Genomic DNA, 27275 nt, shown 5'->3' on the forward strand with positions numbered 1-27275 from the left:
ATTTTTTCATATTGGTGGTTCGACTCAGAGAAAGTAAAATAATGAAGACTGAGAAAGATAGCAAAATAAATAAGCTGCGAAAGCCAGGTCAAGAGATATGAAGTGTAGGGTAGTACAAGAAAGAGTTATGAGGCGTAATCAAAACTGAGCAAACTTGGTATTCGCAACCCGGGCATTCAGCAGCGGGCCTCTAAAAAAAACAAATTAAGCACTGTGTGTGAAGGGCGTTTATGAACGCATGTACGACTTTGAACTTGAGTTGTCCGTATTGTGTCGTTACATTCTGCTGTCCTGTAGTGAAACCTGTAGAAAAATAATTTGATGGGGTTTTCGGAATTTATTTCTACTGCATCGTTTAACCATATTATCGAGGTGCAATTGCAGCTAAAGAATACTTCTTGCCCCAGTTATGATGTTGTGGGGTTTCTAGTCCGAGATCACCGATTGTTTCCCATAAAATGCACCACTTTCAGATGGCCGCTGCATTCGCCCAGTGCTGTCAGCTCACCCCGGGCTCCCTCAGTTCCTTTTCCGCGGCGGCGCGCGCATATCACAACAAATGGGGCGTGGGTACGGGGGCCGGCGCGCTCCGATGTCGCAGCGGGCCCAGCCAATCGGGGGTGGGCTGACCAGACGCCGCCAAGCTCAGTTTCTTGCAGTTGACTGCGGCTGCCAGAAGGAGAGTCTGGGAGGAAGCCGCAGAAGGACTGAGAGCTGGGGCTTCGCGCGCGGGAGAGGGGGCCCGGAGCGAGGCACACACCTACTTTTACTGACAGGGCACCGCGCCCCCGCTGCCTGGAGATAACAGGTGCTGTAACACCGGCCCACCATGGTGGACAGCAGCCTCCGCACCGCCGCCAGCTGAGTGCACTGCAGGGTGAGTGCTCCCTGCTGTTGACAAAAGGGGTTGTGTGTTTGCGCGTTACACTGGGGCAGATAGATATATCCGTTGCTGGGGTCCGGAGGATCCACAGGAAAGAAGATTGGTTCAGAATGTGTCATGGGTCGGAACTTATTGTGTACTTGTTTTATTTATCACTCCATAAGCTGCCATGTTTGCTCTAGCAGGTCACTGGAGGTGTGCATGCATGCGGCTGGTTTCTGACAGAGTGCGAGAGAGAGAGGAGGAGGCAGACGGGGGGCTCTAGCGAAGTTTTGCAAGCGTAGCTTTCAGCAGCAGTGGCGCATTGAGCTCGCTTCTGCCCTGGCTAGGGTGACCAGAATTTTAAAGCAAAAAAACGGGACATTAAAAAAAATTAGAAGAAGGACTATAATGTTACGTTAAGCGAGCGCACAGAATGACAGCGCTCCTCAGCAGAGAATTACAAAACAGGCAGTAAGAACATATATAAGATGCTATTTTCAAACCCAGTAGCTTGCATGTGAATTAATTCGCTTTCTTGGACCAACGGCTAACTATCCCCGCTTTGTAAAACATAAAGAAAACCTCACCCCAGTTTTTAGTCGAGCCTCTCCAAAAACCGGGACATGAGCTAAACTTCTCGAAATCTGTCCGGACAGCTGGTGAAAAACAGCGACCATCCTGGCAAATCCGGTACGCCTGGTCAACCTACCCCTGGTAGCGACAAACTGTGGCAGCTGCAATCGTGATGCAGTTCTGCAACGTCACGACAGCAGAAACTTGTGGATAGAGGAGCATTACATCTTGGGACACAGGGAGAAGATGTCTTTCAAGCTAAGACAGGGTGAAAACGTGTCTGGGACCTGTAAGCACAAGCATTTACAATGCAATAGGTCTCGCACTTACGCAAGTTTGAGCTCTTAGCATGGTAAATGACAATGCTATTTATGTATGTTTTACAAACAAAAACATAAATAAAAGGCATTGTCATTTACAATGGCAATAGCTCAAACTTGCGTAATTGCGAGACCTATTGCATTGTAAATGCTTGTTTTAGTTGGTCTCCCTAGTAGCACACAGGCATCCAAGGGTCTCCCTAGTAGCACACAGGCATCCAAGGGTCTCCCTAGTAGCACACAGGCATCCAAGGGTCTCCCTAGTAGCACACAGGCATCCAAGGGTCTCCCTAGTAGCACACAGGCAGCCAAGGGTCTCCCTAGTAGCACACAGGCAGCCAAGGGTCTCCCTAGTAGCACACAGGCAGCCAAGGGTCTTTACAATAAACATACAAGACATATGCCTGAAATCATGAGAATAACAAAGTAAGCGTGTTAAATCTCTCCCCACAAAAGAGCTCTAAACAGTAGAACAAACATCAAAAGGCAAAGACATAAACATATTCTTCCACCAATCTTACCATTCATACATTCCACATTCTCACAAATGTCAAATTAAACGATTCGGAGTCAACAGGCCTTAGCAAATACAACCCACGCAGGAATCGAAGATAGCTTCTTACTCAGGCCAGCAAGGACTGAGGGGCTTCTCATTCCCAGGGAAGCAAGGGCCAGTCTGGAGCAACCAGACCAGTGGTGTAGATTGTAGATTTCGTCGTCTCAGAGGCCACTAGCCAACGGGCAAGTGACCGGACAGACGCGTCGAGCAGGAAAACGCAAAAGGGCCCCACGCAGCACTCGGTGAGTGTGGAGAGGTGATCTTCGGTGCAGTTGGTGCTCGGGGCTGGGGCTTCTCAATCCCCAATGCACAACTTCGAGGGTGCCTCAGAAGTTGCACGGAAAGCAATTCGCTGGCTTTCCAAGATGGCCGGTCCCACTTCTCGCGTCGCCTCCACGGGTCTCAGCTTTGCTGTGGATCGGGTCGAAGGAAGTCTGGAAGTCCGGGTCTTGTCAGGCTCTGTGTTCAAGCTCCAGCGGGAGCAACGACAAAGTAAACCGTTGAGCGCTTGATGGTGCCTGCTTGCACAGGGTGGTCACTCCTTGACCATAAGTGAGATTCTTCAGTCTTCTACGTCGAGTGGGATGTCGAAGGGTCCAGAGTTTGTCAGGATGATCTAAAGTCTAAGGACACAGCTCCTACCTTTATTCCAAATCAAGGGGCTGGATTACCTGCTAGGTCCCTCCTATGGGTGGGACCCAGGAAGGGGGTGGTTACACCCCTTTCCCTTTGTCCAGTTTCGTGCCAGAGCTGGGGCTGGAGTGCCCCAGCACCGGTTTGAACTGGACTATGCATGGGACACCTTGTGTGCCCCAGGCAGTGTCTCATTTCATTCAGCCCTCCCTGCCCCAATCCACTATCTCCTGTCTGGGGTGGTGCTAGCACCTCCCTGTGACAGGAAACCTATTGTCCAAGCCTCCCTCGCTGGAAGGGCTCCCAGCAGCAGGAGGTCAGACTTGTGTCTGTGGCAGCAGCATCCATTTTGTGATGCTGAGGCTGTGGTTAACATTTACCAGGATTAATGGAAGTAACATGTCTTTTCCCTCTAGAAGGGTGGAATGCTACCCCTGTCGCCAGAACTGGGTTGGGGGTAGTATTCGAAAGCGTATGACACCTTACACGACATGTTTTGATAAAACCAAAGTTAGCAATAACCGCGAGGATTATAATGCACTTAAGAGTATATGGTATGGCAATATCCTGGAACAGCTATAAGGACATGGTTCCGAAAGCTGCAGACAGGCTCAGCTCATGCTAGAGCTCCATCTCACATAAAACCAAGCACTCTGCCTTCAGGATTGTTAAGGCCTGCCTTAGGATTGACTTATAGGTGTATATGTGTCCAGATTTAATGTTAGACATAGGAATACTATATCTAAGCAAGGGGTGATTACACGACCTTGCCCCAGCTGAGTGATCAGCCAGTTGTGTCAGTTTGGATGGCCAGCCAGGGGTGGCAAAAGATATGCTGCAGCCCCTGGTAGGCCTTGGGTGCACCTATGCCCGGGGTACCTATAGTACACTGTACAGGGACTCCTAAGAGTGACCCAAATCCCAATTGGTGATGTACCTAAAGTACATGGTGTGAATTTAGAGAGAGAACAGCAGGGCTGTGGGTCTGATTAGCAGGCCCACAGCCACATTAAGTCAAAAAACAGTCAAGCATAAAATGGGGTGACCATAGGATAGCAGACCCTACTCTCCTACACTGTTAACCACACGGAAGCTTGGGACGTCTGATTCCTGCAGCCGCTTTTGCAGGAGGTCGCTGCTTCCCTTCCTGTTCTTTGGAAGTATTTCTTGCGCCAGCCCAGCCCATTCGAAGCCAGCACTGGGATGGCAGCACATCTATTTTCTTTATCAGGAATATGTTTTCTCCACCGTCTACTAGACGCGACTTCAGAGGAGCGGTCTTTGTCGATGGCTCCCGGCCTATCCGGACCCTCTGATATCCTCGGGTGATTCGTTCTCTCAGATTCTCCCATATCTAGGCTGTTTGGTCCTGGACTATCTTCATCCCAAGGCTCCATTTATCTATGCACGACCGCCATTCAGTTCTGCCTCTTGCCTGCAGAGAAACCATTAGTACTCGTCTTGTATGTTTATTGTACATAATTGTGTGCATATTGTCTCTTTTTTGCTCTGTGGCTTACCACTTGAAATTCAAACAAATGTATCAACGTTCACTAAATAAAAACCTTTTGTACTGTATCCTTGTATGTTTGCAATGTTGCTATGCATTTGTTTCTCCTCTGAACAAAGTGAATTGCTCATTTTTATTTGTTACAAACGTTATTATGCTCTATTAGTATCCTGTGGCAGGTGACACCTTCCTCCCTTGCCCTTGAGGGTGGACTATGCTACTAGGGAGGACCTTGGCTGTCTCAGTGTCACTAAAGACTAAGAAGAACCTTGACTGTCTCACTAGGGGAACCTTGGCCACCTCGGTAGAGCAAGAAGGTCCATGGGCCCGTAGTGCAAGGAGGTCCGTGGGCCACATAGTGCAAGGAGGGGCGTTGGCCACGTAGTTCCAGGAGGGGCGTTGGCCACGTAGTTCCAGGAGGGGCGTTTGCCACGTAGTTCCAGGAGGGGCGTTGGCCACGTAGTGCAAGGAGGGGCGTGGGCCACGTAGTGCAAGAATGGGCGTGGGCCCCATAGTGCAAGGGAGGGGTGTGGGCCCCGTAGTCCAAGGGAGGAGTGTGGGCCCCGTAGTCCAAGGGAGGGGTGTGGGCCCCGTAGTCCAAGGGAGGGGTGTGGGCCCCGTAGTCCAAGGGAGGGGTGTGGGCCCCGTAGTCCAAGGGAGGGGTGTGGGCCCCGTAGTCCAAGGGAGGGGCGTTGCCCCCGTAGTGCAAGGGGGTGGCGTTGGTCCCGTAGTGCCAGTGCAAGGGAGGGACGTGGGCCCCGTAGTGCAAGGGGGTGGCGGGTGGCGTGGACCCGTAGTGCCAGTGCGGGAAGTGTTCCCCGTAGTGCCTGTGTGGGAAAAGGTCCCCGTAGTGCAAGGGATGGACGTGGGCAACGTAGTGGCAGTGCAAGGGATGGACGTGGGCCACGTAGTGGCAGTGCAAGGGAGGGACATGGGCCGTAGTGCCAGTGCAAGGAGGGACGCGGGCCCCGTAGTTCCAGTGCAAGGAGGGACGCGGGCCCCGTAGTTCCAGTGCGGGACGTGGGCCCCGTGGTGCCAGTGCGGGACGTGGGCCCCGTGGTGCCAGTGCGGGACGTGGGCCCCGTGGTGCCAGTGCGGGACGTGGGCCCCGTGGTGCCAGTGCGGGACGTGGGCCCCGTGGTGCCAGTGCGGGACGTGGGCCCCGTGGTGCCAGTGCGGGACGTGGGCCCCGTGGTGCCAGTGCGGGACGTGGGGCCCGCGGTGCAAAGGAGGGACGTGGGGCCCGCGGTGCAAAGGAGGGACGTGGGGCCCGCGGTGCAAAGGAGGGACGTGGGGCCCGCGGTGCAAAGGAGGGACGTGGGGCCCGCGGTGCAAAGGAGGGACGTGGGGCCCGCGGTGCAAAGGAGGGACGTGGGGCCCGCGGTCCAAGGAAGGGACGTGGGGCCCGTGGTCCAAGGAAGGGACGTGGACCCCTGACCGCCGTTTGAACTTTGAAATACTGCAATAATCTGGGTTGAGTGGCTCCTCAGGCCTCTGCCAACCGGTTCCACTGTGCCTGCGCGCCAATAGAAGCTAAGCCAGTGTTCACCACTGAATCTGTTTTAAAGATTTCTCTGGGAGGTGAGCGAATTATAGGATGGGTAATATTGTGCCAAATGGTGAATTTTAAAACCTACTGGGCCAATAGGTTTGACCAAATACTTATTGAATTCAAGGCCCCTTTACAGAGAGATGGGTTTTATCAACCAACAAAATTATTTTCGGGTAATGAAAATATTTCCGGGTAATGAAAATATTTCCAGGAAATTAATTGACTGAGCCGGGGTAAATCCAATACATCAGGTTAGACCGGATGTAACGAGAGCTCCGCGGAAGTAAATGAGCGTCACCTGATATTGGCAAATCCCACTATATACAGTAAAGTGGGTACCGCTCCTTTCAAACACTGGTAAAATGTCACCCCTTGCTTCCACACCACTGGTAACAGGTAGTGGGGGCTCCGGGGTAGGACAATGAGGACAGAGGGGAGGATTGTCCGAGTCTTTAGCTCAAATAATGTGTAAGTAGCCAATGGCCTTTGTTCAGAAATTGTACAATTGAATGCAGCTGAGGTAACTCCACCCAGCAATCGCTCAGCACCTACCCTCACACCAATTGGCCTTTCCCTGGAAAACGTTTCCATCACTAAAACGGTGGGAACCTGTTGAATTGCTGCACTGTTTGCCATTTTTACTCGAGTTATCGACCGTAGAAGGATGGACGGCTGAGCGGGCCTTTCTGGCACATGAGTCCTTCACCTGCACAGTGCACTCAAGCAGCCGCAGAAGTATCTTGACCCATCGTGCGATCAGCCCAAGCACAGTACAGTAGCCGTGCCATTCGGTGCCACCCTGCGTGCCACTGAGTCCCCCAGCCCCACGTGCGGTGAGACCTCTGTGAATCCTGGCTTCTTCTGTGCTGTTTCCGCGCTCTGCAGCCACCCTTGATGTGTGTGCACAGGGTGCAGTAAAGCTCCCGCATTGCTGGCTGCTCTAAGAAGCTTCTTGCATTCACACAATGAAAGTAAACCTCAGACGTGTTATTTATACCCCTTGATGGCTTGTGTGTGGAGGGGGAGGGCAAGGTGTGGCAGAGAAAGGGGCTAAAAAGAAGCAGCTGAAACACCCCTTTAGAATGTGTTTATTAAAAGAAGAAAGTGTTTGCTAAAAGATATTGTACCCTTGAAAACGCAGACATGCGTGAAAGCACCTTCTTTAGCTAAACAACGTACATCGAGCTTACTGGCGTTCTGTATGTTGCAGGAAAGCATGTGGTGCCTGCAGGAGGACACATTCATTAAAGAAAATAGTGCTTACAGACAAAAAAAGATGTACCGTATAACAGAAGTAAAAGGGCCAGTCCCCATAGGAAGTTACAAATGAAGAAAAGGCGTTACTAAAGAGGGTCTAACGCGCCCATTAACAAATCGGAAGCCAACATTTACGAAGGACAATGATACAAGCCAATAACCTATATAGCCGGAGAGTAGGAGGGGCTTCAAGTCCATACTCAAATACAGCATGCCTCACAAAGCAGCGCATGCGCTGCCCAGACTCGGCCTAAAAAGGAGCAAAAGAACAAGCTAAACAAGCATTGCCAATAGGTCTCGCTTGTGGGACCTTATAAGTATTTAGTTTTGCAGCACAATATGATGAGTGGCGTTGCGTGTGTGAGTGGCGTTGCGTGTGTGAGTGGCGTTGCGTGTGTGAGTGGCGTTGCGTGGGTGAGTGGCGTTGCGTGGGTGAGTGGCATTGCGTGGGTGAGTGGCGTTGCGTGGGTGAGTGGCGTTGCGTGGGTGAGTGGCGTGGGGTGGGTGAGTGGGGTGGGGTGGGTGAGTGGGGTGGGGTGGGTGAGTGGGGTGGCGTGGGTGAGTGGGGTGGCGTGGGTGAGTGGGGTGGCGTGGGTGAGTGGGGTGGCGTGGGTGAATGGGGTGGCGTGGGTGAATGGGGTGGCGTGGGTGAATGGGGTGGCGTGGGTGAGTGGGGTGGCGTGGGTGAGGGGCGTGTGAGTGGGGCGTGTGAGTGGGGCGTGTGAGTGGGGCGTGTGAGTGGGGCGTGTGAGTGGGGCGTGTGAGTGGGGTGTGTGAGTGGGGTGTGTGAGTGGGGTGTGTGAGTGGGGTGTGTGAGTGGGGTGTGTGAGTGGGGTGTGTGAGTGGGGTGTGTGAGTGGGGTGTGTGAGTGGCGTTGAGTGGCGTTGAGTGGCGTTGAGTGGCGTTGAGTGGGTGAGTGGCGGTGAGTGGCGTTGCGTGGGTGAGTGGCGTTGCGTGGGTGAGTGGCGTTGAGTGGCGTTGAGTGGCGTTGAGTGGGTGAGTGGCGTTGCGTGGGTGAGTGGCGTTGAGTGGCGTTGCGTGGGTGAGTGGCGTTGCGTGGGTGAGTGGCGTTGAGTGGCGTTGCGTGGGTGAGTGGCGTTGCGTGGGTGAGTGGCGTTGCGTGGGTGAGTGGCGTTGCGTGGGTGAGTGGCGTTGAGTGGGTGAGTGGCGTTGCGTGGGTGAGTGGCGTTGCGTGGGTGAGTGGCGTTGCGTGGGTGAGTGGCGTTGAGTGGCGTTGCGTGGGTGAGTGGCGTTGCGTGGGTGAGTGGCGTTGAGTGGCGTTGCGTGGGTGAGTGGCGTTGAGTGGCGTTGAGTGGGTGAGTGGCGTTGCGTGGGTGAGTGGCGTTGAGTGGCGTTGAGTGGGTGAGTGGCGTTGCGTGGGTGAGTGGCGTTGAGTGGCGTTGAGTGGGTGAGTGGCGTTGAGTGGCGTTGCGTGGGTGAGTGGCGTTGAGTGGGTGAGTGGCGTTGAGTGGCGTTGAGTGGGTGAGTGGCGTTGAGTGGCGTTGCGTGGGTGAGTGGCGTTGAGTGGCGTTGCGTGGGTGAGTGGCGTTGCGTGGGTGAGTGGCGTTGCGTGGGTGAGTGGCGTTGAGTGGGTGAGTGGCGTTGCGTGGGTGAGTGGCGTTGCGTGGGTGAGTGGCGTTGAGTGGCGTTGCGTGGGTGAGTGGCGTTGCGTGGGTGAGTGGCGTTGAGTGGCGTTGCGTGGGTGAGTGGCGTTGAGTGGCGTTGAGTGGCGTTGAGTGGCGTTGAGTGGCGTTGAGTGGCGTTGAGTGGGTGAGTGGCGTTGAGTGGCGTTGAGTGGCGTTGAGTGGGTGAGTGGCATTGAGTGGCGTTGCGTGGGTGAGTGGCGTTGCGTGGGTGAGTGGCGTTGCGTGGGTGAGTGGCGTTGCGTGGGTGAGTGGCGTTGCGTGGGTGAGTGGCGTTGCGTGGGTGAGTGGCGTTGAGTGGCGTTGCGTGGGTGAGTGGCGTTGAGTGGCGTTGAGTGGGTGAGTGGCGTTGAGTGGGTGAGTGGCGTTGAGTGGCGTTGCGTGGGTGAGTGGCGTTGGGTGGGTGAGTGGCGTTGCGTGGGTGAGTGGCGTTGCATGGGTGAGTGGCGTTGGGTGGGTGAGTGGCGTTGAGTGGGTGAGTGGCGTTGCGTGGGTGAGTGGCGTTGAGTGGCGTTGCGTGGGTGAGTGGCGTTGAGTGGCGTTGAGTGGGTGAGTGGCGTTGAGTGGGTGAGTGGCGTTGAGTGGCGTTGCGTGGGTGAGTGGCGTTGAGTGGGTGAGTGGCGTTGGGTGGGTGAGTGGCGTTGCGTGGGTGAGTGGCGTTGGGTGGGTGAGTGGCGTTGGGTGGGTGAGTGGCGTTGAGTGGGTGAGTGGCGTTGCGTGGGTGAGTGGCGTTGAGTGGCGTTGCGTGGGTGAGTGGCGTTGCGTGGGTGAGTGGCGTTGCGTGGGTGAGTGGCGTTGAGTGGGTGAGTGGCGTTGCGTGGGTGAGTGGCGTTGAGTGGCGTTGCGTGGGTGAGTGGCGTTGCGTGGGTGAGTGGCGTTGCGTGGGTGAGTGGCGTTGCGTGGGTGAGTGGCGTTGCGTGGGTGAGTGGCGTTGAGTGGCGTTGCGTGGGTGAGTGGCGTTGAGTGGCGTTGCGTGGGTGAGTGGCGTTGCGTGGGTGAGTGGCGTTGAGTGGGTGAGTGGCGTTGAGTGGCGTTGCGTGGGTGAGTGGCGTTGCGTGGGTGAGTGGCGTTGCGTGGGTGAGTGGCGTTGAGTGGCGTTGCGTGGGTGAGTGGCGTTGCGTGGGTGAGTGGCGTTGCGTGGGTGAGTGGCGTTGCGTGGGTGAGTGGCGTTGCGTGGCGTTGCGTGGGTGAGTGGCGTTGAGTGGCGTTGCGTGGGTGAGTGGCGTTGAGTGGCGTTGCGTGGGTGAGTGGCGTTGAGTGGCGTTGCGTGGGTGAGTGGCGTTGCGTGGGTGAGTGGCGTTGCGTGGGTGAGTGGCGTTGAGTGGGTGAGTGGCGTTGAGTGGGTGAGTGGCGTTGCGTGGGTGAGTGGCGTTGCGTGGGTGAGTGGCGTTGAGTGGCGTTGCGTGGGTGAGTGGCGTTGCGTGGGTGAGTGGCGTTGCGTGGGTGAGTGGCGTTGCGTGGGTGAGTGGCGTTGAGTGGCGTTGAGTGGCGTTGAGTGGCGTTGAGTGGCGTTGAGTGGCGTTGAGTGGGTGAGTGGCGTTGCGTGGGTGAGTGGCGTTGAGTGGCGTTGAGTGGGTGAGTGGCGTTGCGTGGGTGAGTGGCGTTGAGTGGCGTTGAGTGGGTGAGTGGCGTTGCGTGGGTGAGTGGCGTTGAGTGGCGTTGAGTGGGTGAGTGGCGTTGAGTGGCGTTGCGTGGGTGAGTGGCGTTGCGTGGGTGAGTGGCGTTGAGTGGCGTTGCGTGGGTGAGTGGCGTTGAGTGGGTGAGTGGCGTTGAGTGGGTGAGTGGCGTTGAGTGGCGTTGCGTGGGTGAGTGGCGTTGCGTGGGTGAGTGGCGTTGAGTGGCGTTGCGTGGGTGAGTGGCGTTGCGTGGGTGAGTGGCGTTGAGTGGCGTTGCGTGGGTGAGTGGCGTTGAGTGGGTGAGTGGCGTTGAGTGGCGTTGCGTGGGTGAGTGGCGTTGCGTGGGTGAGTGGCGTTGCGTGGGTGAGTGGCGTTGAGTGGCGTTGCGTGGGTGAGTGGCGTTGAGTGGCGTTGAGTGGCGTTGCGTGGGTGAGTGGCGTTGAGTGGGTGAGTGGCGTTGAGTGGCGTTGCGTGGGTGAGTGGCGTTGCGTGGGTGAGTGGCGTTGAGTGGCGTTGCGTGGGTGAGTGGCGTTGCGTGGGTGAGTGGCGTTGAGTGGCGTTGCGTGGGTGAGTGGCGTTGAGTGGCGTTGCGTGGGTGAGTGGCGTTGAGTGGCGTTGCGTGGGTGAGTGGCGTTGAGTGGCGTTGCGTGGGTGAGTGGCGTTGCGTGGGTGAGTGGCGTTGAGTGGCGTTGCGTGGGTGAGTGGCGTTGCGTGGGTGAGTGGCGTTGAGTGGCGTTGCGTGGGTGAGTGGCGTTGAGTGGCGTTGCGTGGGTGAGTGGCGTTGCGTGGGTGAGTGGCGTTGAGTGGCGTTGCGTGGGTGAGTGGCGTTGAGTGGCGTTGAGTGGCGTTGAGTGGCGTTGAGTGGCGTTGAGTGGCGTTGAGTGGCGTTGAGTGGGTGAGTGGCGTTGAGTGGCGTTGCGTGGGTGAGTGGCGTTGCGTGGGTGAGTGGCGTTGAGTGGCGTTGCGTGGGTGAGTGGCGTTGGGTGGCGTTGCGTGGGTGAGTGGCGTTGGGTGGGTGAGTGGCATTGAGTGGCGTTGCGTGGGTGAGTGGCGTTGAGTGGCGTTGCGTGGGTGAGTGGCGTTGCGTGGGTGAGTGGCGTTGAGTGGGTGAGTGGCGTTGCGTGGGTGAGTGGCGTTGCGTGGGTGAGTGGCGTTGCGTGGGTGAGTGGCGTTGAGTGGCGTTGCGTGGGTGAGTGGCGTTGCGTGGGTGAGTGGCGTTGCGTGGGTGAGTGGCGTTGCGTGGGTGAGTGGCGTTGAGTGGCGTTGCGTGGGTGAGTGGCGTTGAGTGGGTGAGTGGCGTTGAGTGGCGTTGCGTGGGTGAGTGGCGTTGAGTGGGTGAGTGGCGTTGAGTGGCGTTGAGTGGCGTTGAGTGGGTGAGTGGCGTTGAGTGGCGTTGCGTGGGTGAGTGGCGTTGAGTGGGTGAGTGGCGTTGAGTGGCGTTGCGTGGGTGAGTGGCGTTGAGTGGGTGAGTGGCGTTGAGTGGCGTTGAGTGGCGTTGAGTGGGTGAGTGGCGTTGAGTGGCGTTGCGTGGGTGAGTGGCGTTGCGTGGGTGAGTGGCGTTGAGTGGCGTTGCGTGGGTGAGTGGCGTTGCGTGGGTGAGTGGCGTTGCGTGGGTGAGTGGCGTTGCGTGGGTGAGTGGCGTTGCGTGGCGTTGCGTGGCGTTGCGTGGGTGAGTGGCGTTGAGTGGCGTTGCGTGGGTGAGTGGCGTTGAGTGGCGTTGCGTGGGTGAGTGGCGTTGAGTGGCGTTGCGTGGGTGAGTGGCGTTGCGTGGGTGAGTGGCGTTGCGTGGGTGAGTGGCGTTGCGTGGGTGAGTGGCGTTGCGTGGGTGAGTGGCGTTGCGTGGGTGAGTGGCGTTGCGTGGGTGAGTGGCGTTGCGTGGGTGAGTGGCGTTGAGTGGGTGAGTGGCGTTGCGTGGGTGAGTGGCGTTGAGTGGCGTTGCGTGGGTGAGTGGCGTTGGGTGGCGTTGCGTGGGTGAGTGGCGTTGGGTGGGTGAGTGGCGTTGAGTGGCGTTGCGTGGGTGAGTGGCGTTGAGTGGCGTTGCGTGGGTGAGTGGCGTTGCGTGGGTGAGTGGCGTTGAGTGGGTGAGTGGCGTTGCGTGGGTGAGTGGCGTTGCGTGGGTGAGTGGCGTTGCGTGGGTGAGTGGCGTTGCGTGGGTGAGTGGCGTTGCGTGGGTGAGTGGCGTTGAGTGGGTGAGTGGCGTTGCGTGGGTGAGTGGCGTTGAGTGGCGTTGCGTGGGTGAGTGGCGTTGAGTGGCGTTGCGTGGGTGAGTGGCGTTGCGTGGGTGAGTGGCGTTGCGTGGGTGAGTGGCGTTGCGTGGGTGAGTGGCGTTGCGTGGGTGAGTGGCGTTGCGTGGGTGAGTGGCTTTGCGTGGGTGAGTGGCGTTGCGTGGGTGAGTGGCGTTGCGTGGGTGAGTGGCGTTGCGTGGGTGAGTGGCGTTGCGTGGGTGAGTGGCGTTTAGTGGGTGAGTGGCGTTTAGTGGGTGAGTGGCGTTGCGTGGGTGAGTGGCGTTGCGTGGGTGAGTGGCGTTGCGTGGGTGAGTGGCGTTGAGTGGGTGAGTGGCGTTGCGTGGGTGAGTGGCGTTGAGTGGCGTTGCGTGGGTGAGTGGCGTTGAGTGGCGTTGCGTGGGTGAGTGGCGTTGCGTGGGTGAGTGGCGTTGCGTGGGTGAGTGGCGTTGCGTGGGTGAGTGGCGTTGCGTGGGTGAGTGGCGTTGCGTGGGTGAGTGGCGTTGCGTGGGTGAGTGGCGTTGAGTGGGTGAGTGGCGTTGCGTGGGTGAGTGGCGTTGAGTGGCGTTGCGTGGGTGAGTGGCGTTGAGTGGCGTTGCGTGGGTGAGTGGCGTTGCGTGGGTGAGTGGCGTTGCGTGGGTGAGTGGCGTTGCGTGGGTGAGTGGCGTTGCGTGGGTGAGTGGCGTTGCGTGGGTGAGTGGCGTTGCGTGGGTGAGTGGCGTTGCGTGGGTGAGTGGCGTTGCGTGGCGTTGCGTGGGTGAGTGGCGTTGAGTGGCGTTGCGTGGGTGAGTGGCGTTGAGTGGCGTTGAGTGGCGTTGCGTGGGTGAGTGGCGTTGAGTGGGTGAGTGGCATTGAGTGGCGTTGAGTGGGTGAGTGGCGTTGAGTGGGTGAGTGGCGTTGAGTGGCGTTGCGTGGGTGAGTGGCGTTGAGTGGGTGAGTGGCGTTGAGTGGCGTTGCGTGGGTGAGTGGCGTTGAGTGGGTGAGTGGCGTTGAGTGGCGTTGCGTGGGTGAGTGGCGTTGCGTGGGTGAGTGGCGTTGCGTGGGTGAGTGGCGTTGCGTGGCGTTGCGTGGGTGAGTGGCGTTGCGTGGGTGAGTGGCGTTGCGTGGGTGAGTGGCGTTGCGTGGGTGAGTGGCGTTGCGTGGGTGAGTGGCGTTGCGTGGGTGAGTGGCGTTGCGTGGGTGAGTGGCGTCGAGTGGCGTTGCGTGGGTGAGTGGCGTTGAGTGGCGTTGCGTGGGTGAGTGGCGTTGCGTGGGTGAGTGGCGTTGACTGGCGTTGCGTGGCGTTGCGGCGTTGAGTGGGTGAGTGGCGTTGCGGCGTTGAGTGGGTGAGTGGCGTTGCGGCGTTGAGTGGTGTTGCGGCGTTGAGTGGGTGAGTGGCGTTGCGGCGTTGAGTGGGTGAGTGGCGTTGAGTGGCGTTGAGTGGCGTTGAGTGGGTGAGTGGCGTTGAGTGGCGTTGAGTGGGTGAGTGGCGTTGAGTGGCGTTGCGTGGAAGAGTGGCGTTGCGTGGGTGAGTGGCGTTGAGTGGCGTTGCGTGGGTGAGTGGCGTTGAGTGGCGTTGCGTGGGTGAGTGGCGTTGCGTGGGTGAGTGGCGTTGAGTGGCGTTGCGTGGGTGAGTGGTGTTGAGTGGCGTTGCGTGGGTGAGTGGCGTTGAGTGGCGTTGCGTGGGTGAGTGGCGTTGCGTGGGTGAGTGGCGTTGCGTGGGTGAGTGGCGTTGCGTGGGTGAGTGGCGTTGCGTGGGTGAGTGGCGTTGAGTGGCGTTGAGTGGCGTTGCGGCGTTGAGTGGCGTTGAGTGGCGTTGAGTGGCGTTGAGTGGCGTTGAGTGGCGTTGAGTGGCGTTGCGTGGGTGAGTGGCGTTGGGTGAGTGGCGTTGAGTGGCGTTGAGTGGCGTTGAGTGGCGTTGAGTGGCGTTGAGTGGCGTTGAGTGGCGTTGAGTGGCGTTGAGTGGCGTTGAGTGGGTGAGTGGCGGTGAGTGGCGTTGAGTGGGTGAGTGGCGTTGCGTGGGTGAGTGGCGTTGCGTGGGTGAGTGGCGTTGAGTGGCGTTGCGTGGGTGAGTGGCGTTGAGTGGCGTTGCGTGGGTGAGTGGCGTTGAGTGGCGTTGCGTGGGTGAGTGGCGTTGAGTGGCGTTGCGTGGGTGAGTGGCGTTGAGTGGGTGAGTGGCGTTGCGTGGGTGAGTGGCGTTGGGTGAGTGGCGTTGGGTGGCGTTGAGTGGCGTTGCGTGGGTGAGTGGCGTTGAGTGGCGTTGCGTGGGTGAGTGGCGGTGAGTGGCGTTGCGTGGGTGAGTGGCGGTGAGTGGCGTTGCGTGGGTGAGTGGCGGTGAGTGGCGTTGCGTGGGTGAGTGGCGTTGCGTGGGTGAGTGGCGTTGCGTGGGTGAGTGGCGTTGCGTGGGTGAGTGGCGTTGCGTGGGTGAGTGGCGTTGCGTGGGTGAGTGGCGTTGCGTGGGTGAGTGGCGTTGCGTGGGTGAGTGGCGTTGCGTGGGTGAGTGGCGTTGCGTGGGTGAGTGGCGTTGCGTGGGTGAGTGGCGTTGCGTGGGTGAGTGGCGTTGCGTGGGTGAGTGGCGTTGAGTGGCGTTGCGTGGGTGAGTGGCGTTGCGTGGGTGAGTGGCGTTGAGTGGCGTTGCGTGGGTGAGTGGCGTTGCGTGGGTGAGTGGCGTTGAGTGGCGTTGCGTGGGTGAGTGGCGTTGCGTGGGTGAGTGGCGTTGAGTGGGTGAGTGGCGTTGAGTGGCGTTGCGTGGGTGAGTGGCGTTGCGTGGGTGAGTGGCGTTGCGTGGGTGAGTGGCGTTGCGTGGGTGAGTGGCGTTGCGTGGGTGAGTGGCGTTGCGTGGGTGAGTGGCGTTGCGTGGGTGAGTGGCGTTGCGTGGGTGAGTGGCGTTGCGTGGGTGAGTGGCGTTGAGTGGCGTTGCGTGGGTGAGTGGCGTTGAGTGGCGTTGCGTGGGTGAGTGGCGTTGAGTGGCGTTGCGTGGGTGAGTGGCGTTGAGTGGCGTTGCGTGGGTGAGTGGCGTTGCGTGGGTGAGTTGCGTGGGTGAGTGGCGTTGCGTGGGTGAGTGGAGTGGGTGAGTGGCGTTGCGTGGGTGAGTGGAGTGGGTGAGTGGCGTTGCGTGGGTGAGTGGCGTTGCGTGGGTGAGTGGCGTTGCGTGGGTGAGTGGCGTTGCGTGGGTGAGTGGCGTTGAGTGGCGTTGCGTGGGTGAGTGGCGTTGAGTGGCATTGCGTGGGTGAGTGGCGTTGAGTGGCGTTGCGTGGGTGAGTGGCGTTGCGTGGGTGAGTGGCGTTGAGTGGCGTTGCGTGGGTGAGTGGCGTTGCGTGGGTGAGTGGCGTTGAGTGGCGTTGCGTGGGTGAGTGGCGTTGAGTGGCGTTGCGTGGGTGAGTGGCGTTGAGTGGCGTTGCGTGGGTGAGTGGCGTTGAGTGGCGTTGCGTGGGTGAGTGGCGTTGCGTGGGTGAGTTGCGTGGGTGAGTGGCGTTGCGTGGGTGAGTTGCGTGGGTGAGTGGCGTTGCGTGGGTGAGTGGCGTTGCGTGGGTGAGTGGCGTTGCGTGGGTGAGTGGCGTTGCGTGGGTGAGTGGCGTTGCGTGGGTGAGTGGCGTTGCGTGGGTGAGTGGCGTTGCGTGGGTGAGTGGCGTTGCGTGGGTGAGTGGCGTTGAGTGGCGTTGAGTGGGTGAGTGGCGTTGAGTGGCGTTGTGTGGGTGAGTGGCGTTGAGTGGCGTTGAGTGGGTGAGTGGCGTTGCGTGGGTGAGTGGCGTTGCGTGGGTGAGTGGCGTTGAGTGGCGTTGAGTGGGTGAGTGGCGTTGAGTGGCGTTGCGTGGGTGAGTGGCGTTGCGTGGGTGAGTGGCGTTGAGTGGCGTTGAGTGGGTGAGTGGCGTTGAGTGGGTGAGTGGCGTTGAGTGGGTGAGTGGCTTTGAGTGGCGTTGCGTGGGTGAGTGGCGTTGCATGGCGTTGCGTCGGTGAGTTGCGTTGAGTGGCGTTGCGTCGGTGAGTTGCGTTGAGTGGCGTTGCGTCGGTGAGTTGCGTTGAGTGGCGTTGCGTCGGTGAGTTGCGTTGCGTGTGTGAATTGCTGGTTGGGGGACTGGGGGGGTGGGCGGGGGAGCAGCAGGCAGATGCGAGTGGAGCGCGCGCTGGAGAGGGAGGGGGTGGGAGGACTAGGCAGCGGGAGAGAGGGAGAAAGGAGCGCGAGGGAGGCGTTTTTAGATACATGAAGCCAAAATTACAAGTGAGCATGTTACAAAAGCAAACGTTACGTTACATGAGACAATAGTGACAGTTGTGCAAGTATCAAGAGCAACAAAATACAAGAGGTAGCAAACGATATGCAATAGCATATCTGAGGGAACACTGCCTGGGGGAAGCTGGCTGGGGAGGGGGAGGAGAAATGAAAGGAAGGCTGTGTTTGCGGGGAGAGAGAGGGGAGGTGCTGGTGTGGGAGGGGGGAGGTGCTGGTGTGGGAGGAGTGCTGCTACGGCAAGGCTGTGTTTTGCGGGGAGAGAGGGGAGGTGCTGGTGTGGGAGGGGGGAGTTGCTGGTGTGGGAGGAGTGCTGCTAGGGGAGGAGAAGCCCTGGCCGTGAATGCTCGTGCATGTTCACGTGAACTGCAAGAAAACGCCGGGCTGAAACCCCTTAGTTTGAAGAGGATTTTGCCGACATGAATTCGATCCTATCCATTCCTGCGGAATGGGACAGGCTCGACCTAAAAACAGTATTGGGGACAGATGTGTACTCTCTATATACTTCCTTATTCCTAAAAAAGATGGTTTGCTATGGCCCATTGTCGACTTCCGCCCCACTGAATCATTAAATCATATCTGAACACTTCCATATGGGCCCTCTTCAGGAAATCATTTGTTTGCTACAAAAAGGAGATTTCATGGCTGCCCTAGACGTGAAGTACGTCCACTTCTATATATGTATCCATTCCGCACATAGAAAATATCTTCGGTTTCAGTTCCAAGGAAACCATTATCAATTGAAAGTTCTTCTCTTTGGAATTACCTCCGCACCACTGGTATTCACAAAATGTCTAGTGGTAGTAACACCAGATCTCCGCAGACTAAACATCCATGTTTTTCCATATTTAGACGACTGATTAATAAAAGCAAAATACTCAAAAAACCCTAACCTTACTACATTATTTGGGGTTCACCATCATCCTGCAAAACTCACATTTACAACCAGCTGCGATATAGCAATATTGAGAAGCCATGCTCAACAGTGTTTGCATCTCCAAATACAGACAGAATAAATAGCATATTAACATTAATTCAACATTTTCAGACTTGAATCCCAGCCAAAACCTTTGTAGGACTTCTATGAATGGTGACATCTGGCATTTCAATAGTCCCACATGCCAGACTACACAGGAGACATCTCCAGGAACTTCTCATGGGCACAGTCACTTGGTAAACTTCACAATAGTTTTGTTAGACAGCTGCACACATCACTCTCTGCAATTATGGAATCCACAGAATTTATTCAAAGGGAGGCCGTTTCAAGACCCAGTTCCACAAATAATTCTCACAGTGCTGTTCTCCCTCCACCCCCAGGCAACACGCACAGGTTGACTGAGAGCCTCTGAATCTCTATCCAGCCACACAACCCCCCCTTGATTCAATTGGTAGGAGAGTGACTTCTCTTGAATGGCCCCCCGAAGATACACCTGCCATTCCACGACTTGAATGGAGTACTTTGGCCATGTTGACCGCCTGTTGTATTCTTTTCTATTCATCAATTTCCCTTTCCTATTTCTCAATTTCCCTTTCCTAGTTCGTCGAGCACATTGGAAAGACTTGCTCTGATATAGCGTCTCCTCCACCCCCATGCTACTGCTATAGGGTGGAAACTGGAAACCTGCCCTCAGCACCCTTCCCTCGAGTCTTAACGGCCGCTCATTCCCTCTCCTTTCAAGGGATGGGGTTCCACACTCCTTTACCCCTGGGGCTCCTGAGATGGTTCCTACCTGTCTCAAAGCCATTTCCCACTCACCATTACACACTGAAGGTGCATACATTGTCCCCTCCTTATGGCTGTTAACCCAGAAATCTAATTCTTTTCTCTTAACACATGAGGGCTGAACACTCCTGACAAGCAGTGCAAGGTTTGGTGCTACCTCCTTATGGAGGACGTTGTGTTCTTGCAGGAAACCCACTTACTCCACTGCGATGCTCCTCTCATGTTACCTACCCTCCTCAATATTTACACCTCCAACCAACCCCAAGATTCCTACCTCAGAGCCATCGTATGGGACCACGGGACGCAGGTTAGTGAGGACATGGTGGTGGGCGACTTTAATCTTGTATGGGACCCCGAACCAGAACGCAGTGCTGCTTTCTTTTAAGGGATGGGTGACATGTCTACTTGCCTGAAACGAGACCTTACAGACCTGGGCTTGGACACTTGGTGGTATTGTCACCCGGGGTCCGAGATTACTTCTTCTGTTCCCATGTCCACTCCTAATACTCATGCATTGATTACATTTTCCTCACCTCCATGCTAATACAGAGCTTGGACTCTGCCTGCCTGTCAGATATCTCCAGCTCCATCCATACCCCTCTGGAGATCACTCTACCTAAAGTGGGTTCCACCACACCCACCTTCCCCCTATGGCAACTCCCTCCCCATTTTTCTAAGGGACCCTATCGCTGTTGCAGAAATTCAACGTGCAATCATTGCCGTAATTCAACACTTATACTCTCCCCAAGATGTCAGGCCAGACACTGTAGAATGGCTTCAAAGCCACAATTCAAGGGACCATATCCTCTATTGCCATTGCCTGTCTGCGGGATGCCTGACTGGTGGAGCACCTTTACAAATCCACCCATATATAAATGCACATACCGGCAACTTACCGCGCTCAGAGGTCTGTTGCTGGCTTTGAAGCAGAGGTACTACGAGGGGGGGCGACCAGGTGGGCTCCCTTCACGCTGGCAGACTGCACCAATAAACCACACAAGCTAACAACTCTAAAATTAAGCTAGGCAACAATACATTGGCTACTAAGCATTCCACTGCTTCTCTCAAGCTCTTTGCGGAGAGCAACACCTTCCAAGAAAGCATAGAGACTTACCCCAACGATTGCCCATGGGAGCCTCTGGACACCCCTTCACTCTGAGCTCCTGGAACCTCCCGTCACCTTGACTAAGCTCCAAAGAGCTCTTAGGGAACTACCAGTGGGCAAAACTCCCCGCCCAGATGGCCTCCCTGTGATAATCTATTGCAGATTCCTCCCTCAACTTCAAGAGCACTTGTTGGCTCCATTTAACTCCTTTATGGCAGACACTGGCCTCACACCCACTATGGCGGGGCCGGAGGTCGTCGTCCTACCCACATCCTGTAAGGATCCTACTTTGTGCACATCCTACCACCCGCTCGCTCTCCTTGCGAACCCTGGAGCCCTATCTCCCTAGGCTCATGGACCCGGACCAAGTGGATTTTATCCGGCAGAGACAGGGAGTGGATAACATCCACCTCCTTGCATATTTAGTAGAAAAAATCCCACCAGCACAATATACTCACCTGCCTTCTTTCGCTTGATGTGGATAAGGCATTCAACCGCGGCGACTGTAGCTTCCTGCGGGCTGCCCTTACGAAGATTGAGCAGGGCCTTTGCCTGATCTCTAAAAGCATGGCAGCATACACTGCACCGACTAGTGTGCTAGTTCAGGAAAAAGCTGAAGATCCTGGATTAGCCTAGCCTTGTGTAGTGGTTGCCAAACACCCTGAAGAGGCAGCATGCATCATTTGTGTGGAGTGAAATACCATGAAGAGCAGTATAAAAATCACTAGCTAAATGTTCAAACTAGATATTTTCTTATCTCGTTTTCTGCAATGTAGCATTTCAAGAATTACTTGGCCCATTGTAATTGTTGGTTTGTTGCAGAAGTTTACAAGTTGTGGATTTGAAAGTTGGAACAGATTTCATGAGTCTAGTCCCCTCAGAGTTCCATGAAGTTAGAGAGGAACTCTGCCTTTGGCCTTGTTCCTCTCTGGGCACAAAGCGCCTCAATCACTTTAATCCCGGAGAACTTTATCCCATATATTGCAAGTCTTAAAGTTGCTCAGTGACTTTATTAAGTAACAAGGCAGAAGGCATGGTTCCTTTATAAGCTCATCAAACCGAGGTGCCTTGAAATATTCTTTTACAATGCAGCAGAGGGTTTTACTCTTGATAACAGTTGGGTAAACTATCACCCTTTCAACAAAACACTTAATTGCTTAACATCTTGCTCTCAAGTGGAAGTATGTTGGCAGACATGAAGATTATAAGTAGAATCTATAGTGCTACATTAGGCATACCAAAAAGATATTTCCTGAATTGAGATAGTGAACAAAATAGAGATGTTGCCATGAATCTTCTGCTGATCATGTTATTTTAGAAAAAAAGGATTAGAAGACTACTAGTTCAATACTCATTTTCTTTGTTTAAATTGCAGCTGGGTTGTAATTCTGCTCTGACTTTTACCTTGGCTACTGAGATTCACTTTTCAACTGTAACATTATTTTTTAACAGAAGCATCATTTCTTTTTACTGCTAACAAGACGCCAGAAGAAAACTGTTTTTAGAAAATTAGAGACAGGCTTCTAATAGGGATTAAAAGCTCCAATATAATATATGATTAAGTGCAGAGCGCAGTAAAATGTTGTCACTAACCAAAATGTGACATACCAGCTGTTTGATCACACATGGTAATAATGTGCTTAGATAAATTATTTAAGATATTGTGTTCTGGTGTTATGTTTAATCGGAGTAGACACAATGGCCTTGCTATGAAAATAAATGGCAGTTGTGAGTAAAGAAATAGTAAGAGCTCTTTTCTTTCAGACAGAAGCATTGAAGTGTGTGGCGCAAGCAAGTAAGAACCGATCGCTGGCGGATTTTGAGAAGGTGAGCAGTGTTTAGTTTTCTAATCTCTAAACTGTTGTACAGTGTTCAGTTAAAAGAGAGCAGTACAATGGGATTCCTGTAGACCAAAGAAACCAACCATAATCGCTTTGGCAAGATAAGTTGATTTGCATGCATCTGTCCTATCCTAGCACAATATTAAATATAAACAAACTGAGTTGTAAATGTCAGTTTTTGACATTGCTAAATGTGCTAGGTTTTACAATCGCACCTAGTTCTTATTGAAGTAAGTACTTGCATTAGGTCCTTGGAGCAAACCCAAGGAAATGTTCTTAAATTTGACCGTTACCTGCCTGACAATTGTTTCAGAGCTCAAGATGAGTGCCACAGAACCCAAAGCAGGGTACACGAGTGACTGCATCTTCATTGTAAGATATTTATTGGTAGTTAGAATTTTTTTACTAATTTTGCGCTGTATGGGGCTACACTATCTGACCCTTAGGTGAGGAGTAGGAGGCCCACAGGCGGCGCGTGCAGTGACTTTACACACACGCGAGAGTCAATGTTAGTCAATGGGAACTTAGATTTTAGAAAAAGGATTCAGGACACTTCCGGTCTAGCTAGAAGGAAACAACTAAAAACATAGACACTTGGATAGTCAATACCCTTGGGAGCACCGAAGTACTAGCGTTACCTCACCCTCAGGAAGCGGGTGCATAGGTGTGAAGATGTGTCGGGTTTCGCCGTTGAAGTCTATGGAGCTTGTGAAGAAAGATGCTGCAGGCGACCAGGAGGAAGATGTCCGGGTGGATCCAAGGGTGGATCGAGGATGAAGAAGACCTGAAAGCAGAGGGGACAGAGTCTGGGTCACTAGCCAGTGACTGGGTGTAACCAGGAAGGAACCAGACGACGTCGAGGAGCAATCATGTGCTGTCGTGAAGCTTGTCTGTTCATCCACGCGGACCAGGAGGCGTCGAGGACGACCAGGTGCTGGAGGCGAGTTGTCCCACGAAGGTTCTTGCAGATGGAGGGGTCGACTGCCGGATTGGAGTCAACAAGCCTTGGCAAAGGCAACCCACGCAGGATTCAAAGAAGGCTTCTGGGGCAGACCAGCAAGTTCTGAGGTGCCTCACCTTTGCAGGGAGGCAAGGGCCAGTCTGGAGCAACCAGATCAGCGAGTTGGTTCAAAAGGATTGTCGTCACAGAGGCTACTAGCCAACGGGCCAGCAACCGGACAACGCGTCGAGCAGAACACAAGCAGAAGGGCCCCACGCAGGACTCGTGGAGGGCTGATCTTCGGTGCAGGTGGAGCTCGGATTCGGGGCTTCTCAATCCCCAGTGCACAGCTTTGAGGATTCCTCAGGAGCTGCACAGTTAGCAAGTCGTGGACTTTTCAAGATGGCTGGTCCCACGTGTCTCGTCGCCTCCAAGGATCTCCACTATGCTGCAGACGTGAAGAGAGGGTCGGAGAGGTCTGGAAGTCTGGGTCTTGTCAGGCTCTATGCTCGGGTTCCGGCAGGAAACGTCGACAAAGCAAGCCATTGATTTTGCTGGATGGTGCCTGGTTGACCAGGGTGGTCACTCCTTGGCCACAAGGGAGATTCTTCAGTCTTCAGCTTCAGCAGAACGTCTAAGGTCCAATGTTTCGTTTCAAGTTTCAGTTCAGGATCAAATCTAAAGTCCAAGGACACAGTTCCTACCTTTATACAGCTAAAAGGGGCTGGATTAGTTCCTAGGTCCCTCCTATAGGTGGGACCAGGAAGGGGGGTGGTTACACCCCCTTTCCTTTGTCCAGTTTCGCGCTGGGGCTGGAGTGCCCAAGCAACCGGTTTGAACTGGGGTATGCATGAAGCACCTAGTGTGCCTCAGGCAGTGTCACAATCTATTCAGCCCTCCCTGTCCCAATACACAAAGTCCTGTCTGGGTTGGTGCTCGCACCTCTCCAGGCAGGAAACCTATTGTCCAAACCTCCGTGACTGGAAGGACTCCCAGCAGCAGGAGGTCAGACTTGTGTCTGTGGTAGCAGCGTCCATTTTGTGACGCTGGGGCTCTGGTTAACTTTAACGGGGGTAGTCAGCAACAACATGTCTTCTCCCTCTAGAAGGGTGGAATGCTACCCCCGTCGCCAGAATTGGCGAGGGGGTAGTATTCCACAGCATGACACCTTACACGACTTGTTTAGATACAGCCAAACCAAAGTTAGCATTCAACCGCGAGGATTATAATGCACTTAAGAGTATATGGTATGGCGATATCATAAAACAGCTATAAGGAGATGGTTCCGAAAGCTGCAGACAGGCTCAGCTCATGCTAGAGCACCATCTCACACATAACCACGCACTCTGCTTCCTGGATTGTTAAGGCCTGCCATAGGAGTGACTTATAGGTTACTGTGTGTCTATATATAAGGTTAGGTATAGGAATACTATACCTAAGCAAAAGGTGATTACACGACCTTGCCCCAGCTGAGTGATCAGCCAGTTGTCAGTTTGAGTGGCCAGCCAGGGGTGGCCTAATACATGCTGCAGCCCCGGGTAGGCCTTGGTTACACCTATGCCCTGAGTACCTAGGGTACAATTCTACAGGGGCTTACAAGGTGAACCAATTCCCAATTGTGGTTATACCTAGAGTACATGGTGAATTTAGAGAGTGCATCTGGGCTGTGGGTCTGATTAGCAGGCCCTCTGCCACATCTAAGTCGAAAACCTGTAAAGCAAAAAGTGAGGGTGACCATAGGAAGCAGACCCTACTCTCCTATAACCGCAGATCAGGTGAGTCAATGGTGGTACCCAGATCTTCTTCAGTTGTGTGTCAGGTCGCCCAGGATATTCCCTTGTCTGCCCAGCTAATTAAACATTCAAACCTAACATTGTTGAACTTACTTGCATGGCTCTTGGGGGTCAGACGATGGAGGTGGACATTTTAGTTTTTATTAAACTTTTCAAAGGCAAAACCCCCTTGCACAGGAACATGTTCCATGAAATTGAAACTGTTTTGTACCCCGTTACAGAATGACAGGATCTAATTTCATGTAAAGATAACGTTATTGTTGTCTGGCCACTGCATTTAGCTCAGTGCAAACTGCAATTTTCATAGATAAAGGTTCATTTAGTATAGATTATAACATTCAGAAAATCTCTGAACCAGGTGTTTGTTTCATAATTGATTAGTGATTTTAAGGACTCTGGGAAAGTATTTCCGTTAGTCAAGCATCCTTCTCCTCCATGGGAGTTGAATCTTGTTTTATCAAAGTGAACAGACCTACTTATTGAGTGGACCTGCAAGACTACATTACAGCATCTTTCATGGAAAACTGCTTTTCTAGTGACCTTCAGCTCTGCCTCGAGATTTAGCCAATTAAAGGCTTTATCTACTATAGAGCCCACAGTATTTCATTCTAATAGGGTAGTGATGAGCACACATTCTAAATTCCTTCATGACGTTTTTCTGATTTTTATAGTAACCAAATTATTCCGCTTCCCACATTCTTTCCCAATCCATCCACTGCAATAGAGCATTCTCTTCATTCCTTAGTCATTAGAAGGGTGTTTAGTTTCTATCTAGATAAAACCAAGGACCTAAAAAGGCTAAATAGCTATTTGTGAATATAAGCTCTGGATCAAGGTTTACCATCCTCTAATCGGATAAGTAGATAGTAAGTTGTACTACTACTTGTTATCAACTAGCTGCCAAACTCCTTGGATGTGAGTATACATATTCAGTAGACATTTTTGTCTAGACTTAGACACTCAAGGGAATGTGAGGATATGTCAGGAAGCACTTAAAACCTGTTCAAGTGACACATCTCGTTACATCCAGAAACTCTGTTGCCCGTACTTGTTATCCTGATCGCTGCCATCTTTTCTATGATTTCATCTACATTACTAGTCTATTCAAGCATTTGACCATGAATGTAGAACCTATGATGCAGAAGAAAGGTTTTCTCTTAAAGGTTCTGCATCATAGGAATAGTCAAAGTCATTTTTTTAAAAAAAACACTTTATTCACAGCTGCGTTATCAGAATAACGACAGTACAAAATCCCTATGGTACATCAGCTGGTATTTTCTATTTTACCCCACTCACCACAACAACCCACTTCCTCTTGTTGGTTCCTAAACGGTGAGCCGTCTACAATACAGGTGATCCAATCATGGTGGGTAACATATCACATATACTTAGCTGTATTCATAGTCTGTAGTGTCATGGGACTTCAACAAGAAATTAACTTGTCTCCCCTTTCCCCCCCTCCCCCTCCCCAAACATTCCCCTCCCTCCCCGTCTCCTGGTGTCTTGTGTAACTCTCCCCATCTGGACTCAGGTTATACTGGCCTTCCCGTATCATGATAAGTAGTGTGCCCAGAAACAGCCTTACAGGATGTGGGGGTCATCAGGCCTCACCTCTGCAGTCCTTGACTCCCACCCTCTAACCTTGAGAACTAAGCCCTGGTGCCGGGGCTAGATCCATAACTTCGAGCTCTATGAGCATGCCCTCCCAATCCTGGGATATGGGATATTTCCTGTGACCCCGCAGTTCCTCCTTCCTGAGGGCCACTCCCTCTGCTCTGCCCCATTTCAATACCTCTAATTGCCATGTGTGTATTCCCGGTGCTCTTGGAGATTTCCATCTCATTGTCAATGCCCGTATTGCTAGTAACATGGCAAAGTCTAATAATTGCAGTCTGGCTTTCTGCGGTTTGGGCCGTCTGCGCAGCCCTAGGAGACAGGGCAGCGCCTCGACCGATACTGGTAGGTTTGTGACCGTGTGGAGCACCCTGCACACTTCCGACCAGTATTCTCGAAGTGTCGTGCAATGCCAGATCATATGGAGAAACCCAGCGTCATCCTCCCCGCAACGCGGTCATCTATGTGGGGCTTCCGGGAACATTAGGTGTAGTCTTTTAGGGGTGAGGTATGCCCTGTGCAATATCATCACTTGTATGAATCTGAATCTAACGTTTCGTGAAACCCTTCTAGGATGCTCCAGTGCTGCCTGCCACACCTTCTCTGTCAATATCTTGTCCGTGTCCCGCTCCCAAGTATGTTTCAGTGTCGTGAGTGGAATCGTGGCATGTGCCCAGATGCCAGTGTACAGCCAACATACCAGGTGACCCTCCGTACCCATGTAATACAGTAAGTGTACCAGTTCATGTTGTGGAGGTCGGAGTGGCTGCGGTGCCCATCTGGTGCGTATGAAATGTGTAACAGTAGCGTGAAGCAAATACAATTGTAGAGGGGCACCGGTAGCCTGCTGGAAGGCGGCATGGTCTAATAGATTGTCGTCTCCGAAAAAATCACCCACCTCAGTTACCCCAGCCTCCCACCAGGGGCGCATTGTTCTACCAGTGAGTCTACCTTGTGGCGTCAGGATTCCCAATAAGGGGATATTATCCGCGTACGCTATTGTTGGGGCTGTGTACGCCAGGGCCTTCGGCCAGCATGCCAAACCCGTACGGAGAAGCGGGTGACAATCCGCAGGGATGCGGCTCCGCGGTAGCAATAATGTGTGTAGTTCACCTCGATCCAGCCTGTCAGGTGTGTAGCCTATTTCGTGCAGGTTCCGCCCTGCCGTCCAATAGGAGAGCCATTGGAGCTGACTGGCCAGGTAATAACTTTTGAAATCCGGTGCCCTTCCATCAAGTCATAAATGAACCACCTGCCGCCCTCCCAGGGACTGTCAATTACTAATGATACATTTTTTCTTCA

The 27275-nt window shown here is 54.2% G+C and overlaps 1 protein-coding gene across 2 annotated transcripts in view; it reads left to right on the top strand.

Moving 5' to 3' along the window:
- The window catches only part of PSMD11 (proteasome 26S subunit, non-ATPase 11), a 473607-nt gene that overhangs the window by 273177 nt on the left and 173155 nt on the right, over positions 1-27275 (top strand). For both annotated transcript variants that reach the window (XR_013594972.1, XM_078645110.1), the window contains exon 9: positions 21550-21612. Coding sequence is in view for 1 of the 2 variants with exons in the window: in XM_078645110.1 (XP_078501236.1) it covers positions 21550-21612 (63 nt within the window). In the remaining variant the exon portion in view is untranslated. The remainder of the gene's footprint in view (positions 1-21549; positions 21613-27275) is intronic.

This window comes from Lissotriton helveticus, chromosome 5_1 (genome assembly GCF_964261635.1).
Source record: "Lissotriton helveticus chromosome 5_1, aLisHel1.1, whole genome shotgun sequence".
Lineage (NCBI taxonomy): Eukaryota > Metazoa > Chordata > Amphibia > Caudata > Salamandridae > Lissotriton > Lissotriton helveticus.